Source organism: Ciconia boyciana, chromosome 3 (genome assembly GCF_034638445.1).
Source record: "Ciconia boyciana chromosome 3, ASM3463844v1, whole genome shotgun sequence".
Lineage (NCBI taxonomy): Eukaryota > Metazoa > Chordata > Aves > Ciconiiformes > Ciconiidae > Ciconia > Ciconia boyciana.
Window position 1 is genome coordinate 6,408,785 of NC_132936.1, and position 13,385 is coordinate 6,422,169.

The 13,385-nt window shown below is 41.9% G+C and overlaps 2 protein-coding genes across 9 annotated transcripts in view; one reads left to right on the top strand and one right to left on the bottom strand.

The window, feature by feature from the left end:
* The window catches only part of SUPT3H (SPT3 homolog, SAGA and STAGA complex component), a 286,673-nt gene extending 282,746 nt beyond the window's left edge, over positions 1-3,927 (bottom strand). For 2 of the 6 annotated variants that reach the window (XM_072858338.1, XM_072858337.1), the window contains exon 1: positions 3,601-3,828. In XM_072858338.1, the coding sequence (XP_072714439.1) occupies positions 3,601-3,828 (228 nt within the window). The other 4 variants (XM_072858342.1, XM_072858339.1, XM_072858341.1 and 1 more) reach the window with 4 other exon arrangements.
* The window catches only part of RUNX2 (RUNX family transcription factor 2), a 226,036-nt gene that overhangs the window by 41,263 nt on the left and 171,388 nt on the right, over positions 1-13,385 (top strand). The gene's annotated exons all lie outside the window — the stretch shown is intronic.

Below are 13,385 nucleotides of genomic sequence, written 5' to 3' on the forward strand. Positions count from 1 at the left end.
AACATATCACGCTGATTACATCAATCCTCCTCCCTTCACATCACCCTGAGCCGTGTTTAGTTCAGAATTCGAAATACAATTACAATCATTTCATAATACAGCTCCACCCTGACCTTAACTGAACATTCTGGCACATCAGGAATTTCATACTTTGCCCCACTGCTGCCCTCAAGTTAGGGCATCAATGGATGTATCAAAAACTCCTAATCAAGAATGACTAGCCAAATACATAGCTGAGATTATAAGAATTTTCTCCAATTCTTACTGTTGAACTGTTCCTGTCCTTTCTGAAATCACTGCTTGCTATTTTAAGTCTAAATCCTCTAGAGCAGAAAACGTCTACCTCCATTTTTGCTTATTTGCACAACACCTAGCACAAGGAAAACTACAGGAAAAACAGCCACAGCTTTAATATAAATTACAATCGTGAACATTAGCTCTTAAGAAGTAGGTCTAACAGTAAGTCAGTAACATTCAGGACACCAGCCCCTTTCAGAGATCTCAGTCACAGACGATGTCCAATAAGTTTCTGCTAAAACGTATTCTTGTTTACTTGAAAATACAAATTTTTCTTCGCTACTTAAGCACATGATTTTTAAAAGCACTTAAGACTGGAGAGCTTTATTGATAATTCTTATGATTTACCTGAGAGATGTTAGCAAGCGTTAGGCCAATATCCAGGTGCTTCAAATCACCTCTTCCATACAAGCTCTTGGCCTCTTTTTAGCCTTACTTCTTCTATGACAGTTTAAGGAGCTGCGTGAACTAGAAACTTTGCAGTTGACTCTGTGAATATCTGATTGTAATCAAATGTAATACTTCAAACGTATGCAAAATACAGGGGTAGAGAAAAGCCAAAGATTATTTATAAATAGAAATTGATTCTGCATTAGCTTGCAAATTAACACGTACCAAGATTACTTCAAATTAATAATGATTACGTGTAGCACTAGGAATGCCAAGTATCTGAAACACAGATTACAGATCTAATCAATATCATTTTCAGTACCTTTGACATGCAGTTTTCTGATCAGCTCCGGATAAGTTCATAACCGAGTCACTACTGCCTGGTTCCATGAGAACCTAGGCCTAACTAGTTCCCTCCTTTTTACATAGTTCGTGTATCTACACATTTGGATATTTCACAATTGCAACAAGAGCATCAACTCAATTAGTTTCTATGGTATAATTACACTGCTTGGGTTTGGCCTCATGCCTTAAAACACCCTCGCAATAATGACCCAGAAAGACACTGTCTAGCTGGTCTCGCTGCTTGAGGGCATCACATCAGAATGGCAAGAACAACGTGAACAATGTTCAGTGTTACTCTAGACTATTATATGTAAGTAACTCTTAAAACACTTGTAGCTTACTAAATTACAGCTTGCTTATGCTGACAAGTTACTAATTGACTAATCAAATTTCAGGCAGCTCTATTCTACATTATTCAAAATTGAGCCCATGAGAGTAATTCAGTTGGTTATGACACTCAGAGGCTTAGCAAATAACCTAAAGGCTACTGAATCCTGTTAAACCTTAAGCAATGTTTCCAAACCCATATATTTGAAAATCACAAGTAAAATGCCAGTAAAGCACAGAAGGATTTCTTGTTTACTTTTCAGATACATAACTTTGAGTTTTTCCTCCTGCCTTTTTAGCATATTCTGGTTAGACCTCAAGCTTTTCTTCAGAATCATAACAGCTAAAAATTTCTTTATCTAAATGAAACCTAACATTTTTGCACTTCGACAAGACTCACAGAGATGGGGCTTTCAGAAAACCATAAATAAGTAGTGCTACAGTTAGAAATGCTGTCAATATCAGCATTCCCATCTACACAGCAACAATACACAGGGGAAAAAGGAACCAAAATAAAGTCAAATCTGATTTGCATATTAATAACATGCAAATATGAGCCTGTGCAAAGTCCACCAAAGTTAACAGAAAGACTGACACTGGATCTGGCCAACAATGAAGAAAGATATGCAAAAAGGCTGAAAGGGAGGGTGCACTGCACCCTGCCAAGTAACTTAGCACTGCACAGGGAGCAGTGCCATAGGCCGAAGGGAAAGAGAGGCCTGTACCAAGAAAGAGGATGATGCAGGAGTTAGATCAAAGACTTCAAAAGAAAATTTAAGCATACCACCAACATTACTGCAAACCTTGAAACAGAGACACTCTTAGGAAATCAAATGTCTCACAATAAATCATTACTACCCATGCCGTACAGCAAACTTGCTTGTGCGCAACATCAGGTTCTTACCTCCCCTTCGCATACACAGTAATAAATATTTGGCATGTATATTGTGCTTTGCATTCACAGACTCCAAAGTATTCATTTGTATCATTTCTAGGAACTTATAAGCAGTTGATCTGTGCACAAGACATATAAAGAGATAGTTAGTAAGTGGCAAACCCACTTAAAGCCTATGCAGAGAAGTATTCTTCTCGACTAGCTGTTATTCCTAGGTTTTTAGCATTTACCAGTAGTTTCTGTACGGATTAATAATTTCTATTATTACAGGATTCTTATTATAATATTAAATTAGTATTCACGACTAGTATTTAATATCATGATTAATATTAAATTAATATATAATATTACAGGATTCCTATTAATAAACCACCACGCCTGTTTGTGCAAAATAAGTAAAATCCACTTCCTCCAGAGAAAAATTACAAACTACTGACATTTCACAGCATCAGAGCAACAAGAAATCAGTAATACCCAACAGTGCATGGCATACTGCAGGCCAAAGCCTGGCCTCCGTCACATAAGTTTAAGTCTACAATTAAAAAAAAAGTTATAGAAACACCTTGAAGATTAGTTGCAAGACAACAAAAGGAAGAGGGCAGGGTCCAACGCGTGTAACAACGCCGCAGGTCACGAGAAAACCGACGCAAGAGCAAAATCATGGCAAAAGCTGCTCACTGCAACCTCCCAGCAGCGAGTAACCCCAGGTCTAGCGCTTCCACCCCAAACCGCAGGGTTAGGAGGCTGTGGAGCTGGCAGCCGGCTACCAGGCAGCATCGCTGCCTGGGTTGAAGGCAGGGCCGCCTCCCAGCACCTCGGCTTCGATGGCAGGGCGGATCGCCTCATGCGGAGCAGCCCCTTCGCCAGGCTGCTGGCCACATACCCCCGCAGCGGTTACGCTTCGCACGCTGCTGCTCGCGTCTGGCCGGCGCGACCTACGCAACGCAAACCCGCAAAGCCACGGCCGTAGAGGGAGTTAGCGGAAGCCCCCGCGCCCACAGGCACCCCCCGCCGCCCCCTCCCGCCAAGCAGCGCTTCACAGGGATCGCTGACTGGAAGCCGCGAGGTTAATATTTCTGAAGGCCCCAAAAACGACCAGCCTCGCTAAGTTAGTTAACAGCAACACATTGGCTAATTGCGTGCCCTCGCTGGTGACTCACTCAAAGGCTCACCCCCGGGGATGGATGGATGGATGGATGGATGAGGAGGAGGCTGAGGTGTGCAGGGGAGGAAGGAAGGAAGGAAGAAAGAAAGGAAGGAAGGAGCAGCCTGGCTTGGTGGTGCCCAGTTCCCCCCACCCCGTGTGCGGCTATCCGAAAGGGGAAAGCGAGGGGCAGGAACTGAACCTCGTCCCTTCCCCTCCACGCGCTGCCTGGACCGAGGCGAGAAATGAGTGGGACGAAAAACGGCGGCCTCTCCCTCTCTCCTCTCTCTTCCCCCCCCCCAGCCACCACAGCAGCTGCGGCTCCGGCACTCAGGCGCACACGCTGCGAGGGGGGGGTAAAATGGCGCCGCCCGCGGAGGGGAGGGGCCGGTTCCGCCACACACCGGCCGCGACGCGCCGCCGCCTCCATCTGCTGTGTGGCAGCCGCGGCCTCCCAGGGCGAGGGGTGGAGCCGGGCAGGGCGGTGCTCGCCGCCGCTTCCTCCCCGCCGCCGCAGCCGCCGCAGCCGCCGCCGGTCCTCTCAGGCCGCCGCGGGATCGCGCTCCCCGGCCCGCCTCCTGCAGGTGCTGCCTGGCGGCTGAGGGGAGGGCCCGGGCGGCCATGGCCGTCCCCCTTCCCCCTCAGCGCCGGGCGTCGCTGGAGGGTGGCGATAAGAGGCCTCAGGGCTGCTCCGAGGGCGAAAAAGCGGGAAAGGTTTGGGGAGGCGAGGCCGGGTCCCCCGTGGCAGGGGGATGTGTGCACTTACACAGGTGTCTGGCATCGGTGCACGTACCAGCGCACCCTCATCTCTGCAGCTACAGCGCTGTAGAGGTGTTTGAAAACAGTACAGTGTCTTCCCCTCACTATCAAATAGCTATCTGCGTACATTTCTGCCCTTAGGAATACCAGGGGATCCTTACTACAACCTAGCAAGTTGTACTACTTCAGCCATAACAGGGTGGTTAAATGCATCAAGGTGGTTAAATACCTTCCATCTATAAGCAGGGCCTATGTTTTCCTTCTCTTTCCCAGCAATGGCAGCTTTCCTCTTCCCGTGTCCTGCCAGCTCAACAGGGTGATGGGGAAGGGCATGACTAGGCGAGCTGGAGCATTTAACCTACCTTTCTTTTCTTCTTTTAACCTTTTCTTTCTTCAACACCTCCTAATTGTAGGTGTTTGTGAGTTCAGTTCCGTCATTCCATTCCTCTGCTAGTACACGCACAGGTTTGTTAGGAGATAGGATGATTTGTACCATGGTATAGACTGGAATTAATAAACGTGACCAGTAGAGGTAAATGGAGTAACTGTTAGTGCTTTCTTCACCACATATGCAAAAACCTTGCTTTTCTTGAAGGTTTGCAGGGTGTATAACTTCCAAAGTTACGGTCTGCCTTTTGCTTTGCCCTTCTCAGTCCATCTTTAATTCAAATTCCTGCCTGTACACTGAACAGTATCCATATTATTTCTACTACGATTCATTCTAAGAAACTGACAGCTTAGAGACTTCGTAATTTTATGTACATCATAGCATTTTTTTTCTCTTTTTCTGAGGGATAAGAAAAGAAGGAAGGAGAAAGCTCTGGCAACCACTGCAATGTTCTTAACGCTCTAGGGGCCATCAGCTTATAAGAAAGTCATCTTATTTTCTGCCTTTTTCCCTTAGCTTCCTTCTGCTACCCTTACTTTTTTTTTCACTACCATTCACTCCCCATCCTTCTTACGACTTCATGTAAACACTCTATCAGTCCCCTCCATGTTGCATCCTTCCCGTTCCCACCTCCCACATCAGCTTCAGAAAGACGAGGCGATTCTGCTGCTCGCTGCCGAGTGCTGCCAGCCTCCCTCCCTTCTGCTGTTGCTTACGATTATGAAAGTAAAGCCGATACCAGCCCAAGCACTGACAGCAACAGGGCAAAACACCAAGCAGCCAAGATGATCTCCTAGAGAATACGGGGCTTCACGCTGCTAATTCTTGCATGCACAGCAAAGTCTAGTTATTGCTGTGAGGAGGATGGCCTGATCTATTCCTTCCTGTTAGACATTCTAAAACACCTGAGCAACCCCAGCTGAAGTAGGGTTATTGATAAGCATTTTGCTGGCCAAAAGGCGAATCAAAGCATTCTGTCAAGTTATGAAAGGTACTGCAGTCTTCCTTGAGGCAACTCAAGTTTTTAGCCAAAATTCTGTGACTTGCCAAAACCTTACATTAAACTGAGGAAGGCAAGGCAGCATATTGCTGACATTTCTATGATATGTACCATGCATATCTTTACATATCAGAACTGGTAGGAAAACATAGAAAATAGAGAGATTACTATGCCAATTCCATATGGTAATTTTAATAAGGGAATTACTGGGATAATGTGGTTGAGCATGTCGAATGTGAATTACATAATTTCCAGGAGCTTGAATAGAGGCAGTGTGACTTGGTCAGGTGCCTGAAAAAGCACTGACAGAATATTTCTGTCAAATTTGGTTGCTGTGCAAAACCCTTATGCCCGCAGTGAGAGGTTACCAGTTCAGAAGTGACTGAAATTAGTGCCTGATGATGAGCTGGGCTGATGAAAGGACATTCTCTCTGTTGCCACTTCTATAGGTGATAATTCCTGGCAGAGTAATTGAGCAAGACAGATACTTACTGGCTATGGAATCTTAAATCTATAAAAAAAATATTTACTAGAAGACAGGAGGAAAGAGGACAGGAGCACAATGTCCCTTCTAGTACTGTGCGTTGTTGTTGGTAAAAGTGCAGTGGCTGCTCCCTACTCGAGGCTGAATTCTTACTATACTTCACAGACAGGAAAAAAAAAACTGAGCAAGTTTTTGTTATGCATTATACAGAACCAAAAAAGGGCACACACAAAATTATTTTCCCTTTTCAGGTCACCTTTCAGATCATAAGGTCATTATAAACTGTCTCAGCACTTTTACAAACTGGAGTCTGCTCAAACCATAATGCTTACAAAGTTTCACTTTGAATAGGCCTGATTTTCTCCGTCATTTGTTTTCACTTTTTATTTCTCTGCAGAACATAAAAAGTCAGAAAAAGATTTTATTTTCCCCTACATAGCATATAATTTACATCAATCATCCCAGGAGGTCAGTACCACTGGGGTGTCATTTAAATACAATGAATATAAAGTAATGAAGCTCTTGCTGGAGTGGATGGCCACAATTCTCAGAGAAAGAGAGGGAGAGAGTTTCCAAAGCATGTGGAGAAAACACAACGGGAGACCGAGTGAATTCATCACACCACAAAAATGTCTCCATCCTGTCGACAAAGTCATTAAAGGAAAATGAACCATTGTTACTCTAGACGCTTGCATTCCTTTGGCATAATAACCTCAGTATAGAAGCATTGGTGCAAAGAGAATTTGCACACACAAGAGAAAAAAAAATTAATCTATTTTTATAAAAAAATAAAGTATCCAGATTATGTAATGAAAGAAATCCTCCATGCTCCAAAGAAGAGACGGAGCCTCTGCAGAAGCCACAACTAATAAGGAACCGTATGCAGTGGTACAGGGCGGTTTCTTTTCCTCCTGCCAACAAGTCAAAGTAAATGCCAACACGGACAATTTTTTTCAGATAACCCACAAATGATGTTCTCCTTTAATTACACAAATGTTTCTACCCTTTGCTGATCCATAGCCATCCTGGTTTTTAAGATCCCTTGTTGAGATTGCCCCAGTACCATTTCCCTTTTCATATTCATTTACTTCCAATAGTTTTTTCAGTCTCCATTAAAGCAATCGGTGAGGAATGCAGGGATTAGAAAGGTTTGCTGTGTTCAATTTTATTTAATTCTTTGGCAAAGGGTGTCCAAATAAGAGAAAGTGTCACGTGCCTACAGTAAATCATAGCATATACCAGTTTCAGAAAATAGATTGTACTTCTGCGGGTCTCCCTCAAGGAAATACCACTTTAAAGCAAACCACCATGCAACCCCTGGTAAAAAAGGTAGCTTTAGAAAGCTGCAGCAGAAATCCCTCCCTTTATTATAAATTATTCTATGGTATGGCAAAGGCCTGTTTGCTATACTAATTAAAACAGAAACATGCTAATTAAATTATCACCTTTATTGTCTAAACCATATAGGAATACAACACATAGAAATACATAGGTTACATTAATTATTTTTTTAATACAAAAGCACTACATAGATTTAAGCAAATACTGAAAGGGAAATCTGTCCTTTATTTATTTTTAGCAACTGCACTGGAACAGGGAGCCTACTCAAAAATGAGCAGAGTGCTACTGAGGGAACACATGCCAGCGAACACCAAATCATACCTGTTAATTACAACTAATACGCTCACAGACAACAACAAGCATGCTATTTATCCATCATTTACAGCCACTGAAGTGGAGGGAAGTGAATTGGTTTGCTGGCAAATGTCCCAATTAATTGGGCGTGCTGTTTATTAGGGTGCTGATTAAAGTGTGCTCTGCAATATAATAGTTGAGTATAAAGTTGCCAACTCATATTCACTCCTGGCTCATACGGATGAAAGCAGGAGAATAGGCTAGCACAATATGAAAATAATGATGTATTCTGTGCCAAAATGGATTTAAGGCAATTCCAATGCCTGGAAATTAAAGACCTGGAGAAACAGAATTAGGTAGCATCGTGATCTTGAAGGTAGACATTTGTGTTGTGTAATCCAGTTGTGACCAAGAGCTTCAATCTGTAATAGTCATTTTGCACGTGTATTAACACTCTCTCGGAAGCCAACACCATAGGCAGACCCTTAAGTAAGCAGCATACAAATGGAATAGAAAATACGATAAAAGCAGAGTTTTGTTCCTGACTGATCTGACTCAATTCACTTGAAGAAAAACTATTTAGAGGGGTCCTTTTCCCAGCCACCTACTCCTTCAGCCTCTCCAATCAACTGCCCTAACTGAGACTATGGCTTAAATAAGCCTAACTTGTTGTACGCTATTCAAAACCATGGCTTCCACAAATGAGGTTGGGAGTTTCCACACACAATCAAGGAAACTTATTCGAATAATTGTACTTATTATCTTAAGACACGCTTGAGGTTTGATCTCAACCAAGATAACCACCAGAGCAAACCAAAATCATGATGTGTACCAGCAAAGAATTTCTTGGTCCTGGATCATTCTTAACTTACCTTGTTAGCACTGATGCAAGACCTGGATAGAAGGCCCAGCTGGCCATGGTTATTAATGAACTTACAAATCTGCACGTGCTTTTGTTCCTACCTGCTTCCTACAATGGTCACAGCATTTTGGCAACATCCTGCATTGCGCCTCGATAGCCAGAGATATGCAAGGGTGGCCTCTATGATTAGAGAGCTCCAGCCAAAAGGCTCTAACAACAGAAATTAAGTCTTGGTGCAGGGTCTTTCTTACGGAGCTGACTGTGCCCCAAAATCATGCAGCTCTGAAAAGAGCACCTTGTATTCTAGATGTTTTGGTCAGCTAAAAATGAGAGCAGTAAAGAGGAAGCAAAGCTCCAGTTCTCCCAAGCAAGGGAAAGAGCCGACACTAGTAGCCAGAGACTCCTCTAGCTAGGGAGCAGGTAGCAGCTTTAGCTAAACATTGTCCACATGGATCTCAAGGAACTCACTGAAGCAAAACATCAAGAGAGATTCATCACCCGTGTAATCACACCTGCCCATTACTCTTGCTCTCCTGCCTGCCACCGTTTAACAGAAATCACCAGCTTGCCACTGTTTAACTGAAATCACCATACTGCACAAAATGCATGAGCAAAGTAGCTTAACCCTGGCTGAACCAAAAGCATAGTGATTACTGCAATAACAGGATATATTCTGGCAACTACGATATCAGGAGTAGGTTTCAGTTTCAGGTGCAGCTGCCTAAAATTAGGTGTCTACATGTGGGCTGTGTTTAGGTTCCCGTTATAGTCAATGGAAACCCAATCAACATGGTCAGTGCAGCCAAGAGACCAATTCAGTTCATCTGAAAGTAGACACCTGCGTTTGGTCAGTAGACTTGCTCGCTAGAAGCCACTGACTGCATTTACTAGGGCTGAGTTTAGTTATCTATGTCAAATACTCTGAGCTATGTTGTCTGGCTTCCATCTGCCTTTGCAAAAAGGAAAGGGCCTCACATAGGTCCTGACTTGCATGTGCCAGCCCCATGGTGATTTCTTAGGTAGCCCAAGGTAATGGCACTAGAAACTTAATTTTAGGCAAGTGAATTGAGCCTTAGAACACTATTGAGTATAATGGGAGCTTAAACAGCTAGCTTAAATGTAAACATTTACATTGGAGATAACCAAATTTAGGTGTCTGAACCCAGCTCTCCTCCAGCTGTCATTTGTCCAAGGAAAATAACATGCATATATAGTTTTTGTTTACTTATATTAGATATACAAATTGGAGTATTATGGTGCTTGCAGAAAATTTGCAGGTTTCTGAATCCTTTGTATCTTTAACAAAAATACATCTGGGGTCATTTTGCCATGGAGAGCAGGTGGGATCCTCAGGTTAACCATTTCCAAATGACATGTTTAGGTTATTACAGACTTCTGTCATAAGTTTTTAAAAGATAAGTATGAATTAACCAGAACACTGAGCTTTCCTCTGCAGGGGAAATATAAGCAGAGAACATTAGTTCTTTTTGGATTGCATATTAATATAATGAAAGTTTCCAGAATCAGTCCATTCAAAACAGTAATTTCTTGAAATATAGGACTAGTGCCAGGAATTTGCATCAAATTACTTCTGGACTGCAGAATAAATAACATCAGCTACAGGTTGCTAAGGATTTAATTTCCTCAGTGTCCTGAAACAAATTCATGTTATTTGACCATGCAGAGCAGGTAGAATGCTGAGCTTATGGTTCCCCAAAACTTTTTATCCCTTAATGCGGGTGCCCAGTGGTGGTAATCTGTGTACATTAGATATGAGATACAAATGTATCAGAGAAGCTTTTTTTTCTCTGAATAAATGTTTAAATATTTAGGGCCAAATTCCATTGCTAAACATATGAACACAGCTCTCTTTGAGTTCATTGGAGTTGTGCGTGTGTATCTAAGAGCAGAACTTGGCCCTTATGTTTTAGATTTTAGCACTAAGCTTCCAGTGTAAAATAACGTGTGATCTGTAACGCATGGGAAAGCGGTAGGACCTAGTTTTAAAGGAAGGGTAAAATTACACGTTTCTGTCTTTCTTTTGGATAAGAAGCACTGCCTTCAGTGCTGAGGAAAAGTTCAGATCAGCAGAGCTGCTGAGAATATTCTTACCTCTTCTCTAGACAGTCTTCCTTTTGTAGAAGGTGCTCCTCTGGCAGCTTTGATCATTTCTGTAGCTGGGAAACAGAGCAGGATACTTTTTTATTTCTTTGCTACTTCTCTTCAATTTCCATTCTGCCAGTTTTGACTTAGCATCATGATGGAAAATACAGAAGCATTTTCAAATACTCTTGGACTAATGAATTAGATACTTTTTTTTAAATGATGAGCAAGCTTAAGATGTTGATTTTAAACTATAGGCAATGTGTTCAGATCAGCCAAAGGACATAGCCAGTCACCCTTTCCAATGAGCCAATATTACAACTGGGATCAGCTAAAGCATTTTTACTGGGAATTGCTACAGAGTGCCAATACAGAACTCGTTGAATCTGGAGAGATTCTTTCCCTATTCTTGATAGCTTTTTTATCCCTCTGTTACAAAGTATTTGTGAAGTATGTCAGTTCTTGAGGGCCCATTTGATTTATAAGGCTTACCTAACATCCTTGACCTAACATCCAGGATGAGGAAAGACAAAGAATGACTGCATGGTACTTATGCAATCTTGTGTGAATGCCATAGGACGCACAGTCTGATAGAAACCTGTACCAATGCCAAAAAAAAAAAAAAACAAAGAAAAATCCCTGGAGTATAAGTGCAGTGATTGACCACTCTGAAATTTCTCTGGGGTTTCAAAATTCCTCAAAAATTACTTTCTCCCATCTAATATAGCTCTGGATTTTCTCATTATCAAAAAATACTGTGACTGTTATCAACTCTGTGAGCATACTGAACAAACAGTTCATATATTTTAGTGGGTTCTGTGAAAGTCAGGTTCTTGTTGGGGATTAAAGTTTTTGAGGGATGGAAGGCTTTTGGAAGATTTCTTATGAAGTTCACTGTCTACTTTAGATTCTTTTTCTGTGGTAATATGCTAATGCTAATGGCATCCAGCACAGTAGAGAAAGATCTTGCACAGTTCTAAAGTTTTACAGATGCAATTGTAAGTGAGAGTGAGCTGCTGGCTTCCTTTAGCCTTTTTAAAATTCTGCACAGATAGACAGACAGACAGACAGATAAAACATTAATCCTTCTAAAAATGTTGTTCCATTTGTGGCCAAAACAATATTTTATGGCATTCATTGCAAAGGTCAACTAGAAGTTGTTCTGTACAAAATAGCATCTTCTTTTATCGGTTTGAAAATAACTTCTGCTTCAGTTTCCTTCCTCATACGCTAGCTTATTCTTTGTGCAATTGCAAAAATAAATACCATAGGAAAAGAAAACTTCTGTTACAATCTACTTCTTTCCTGATTCTTCCATGGAGCTGGGCAATTAATAATGAATATCTAAGAAGTAAAGATACCTTATCGATTCTGGTCTGGCAAAATAGTTTCTTATGCTTTTTCACGTAAGAGCACAGAGGAGCACATAGGGTATAAAGCGGCTGCAAGATTCAGTGTTATGCATTGTCATCAGCTTCATGTGGTAAGGGTATTGATCACTTTTTTATAATATGGGTATTTTCTTCCACTAACTGTTCTATCAAAGTCAACTTTTCTTTAAATTAGAATGCATAGTCTTAAAAATCATCCAGTTTTGATGACTGGCTTGCATCTTTGAATCCTGTATTTATGTAGATGTTAAGTGACAATGTATTAAAAATCCTGTTCCTCATCTGATATCCTGCAAGTGTACGTTGGCATAGAAAGTCCATGCTGACGCTGCAGGCTTTGCGCTATCCCAGGTTTACTGAATTGGGCCTTTTATAGCGTTAATATTTCGGTAGGTATGCACCTACCCCAGACAAACGACATGGTTTTCACAACTGTTATCAAAATGCCCACCCACTCTCCGCACGTCTTGGAGTAGTGTTGAAAACAACTGCTCTTCCAGTGTGGACAAAGTCAGTCGAGTTCAACACCTATTGTAACAAATTCTTCTATATGCGCTGAGCCAAACCCTATGCAGGCAAGTTGTCCCATGAGCCCTTGACAGGCATGATTTGCTACGGTAAGCAATGAACTTACCTGACCTTGTCCACACCAGTGAGGCAACCATTTCTACTACTACTTGAGTGGATCTGAGGGTGCAAAACTATTTTTGACACCCCTCATCAAAATGAGATCATTTTTCTAGAGAAGACAAAGCCCCGCTGACATTACATGGCGTATGTGCTGAAGTACAATGGGGTGAGTTAAGGGCATGGGATCATCACTCAGAAAGGCACACACTTGTTTTAAATGCAGAATGCTTTCATAGGTAGAATAGTATTTACTAATGGTTGTATTGATAATTTCACATATGATAGTTTAAAGAAAATAAGCACACATACTGCATGCATCTATTAAATTAGGCAGACTTCGTAGATAATAACAGCTCAGTTCTCCTCTCACACTAGTGTGAATCAAGGAGGGAACCACTAAAAGCCACTGAGTTACTTGTACATGAAAAACACTAATCTTTCTGAAAACATGATATACAGACACTTTAAAAAGTTCCTTCTTCTCACTTAGTTCTCATTATTGCCTTCAACAGTTATGTCTCTATTGGATCCAGAGCACAAAATGGAGAGAGGAAGGGGAGCAGGGAAGGAGCGTAATGATAGGAGTACAGGACAGGCAGCCAGGAGAAGAAAATTGCCTGTCCCATTCTCATTTACTCTGAGATACAGAGCAAACAGCTTTCAGGCTTACTAAACATTTTGAACATACTGAGAGCTCTCTGTTTATTTCAGATGTGTAAAATGCCGTAACTTGCC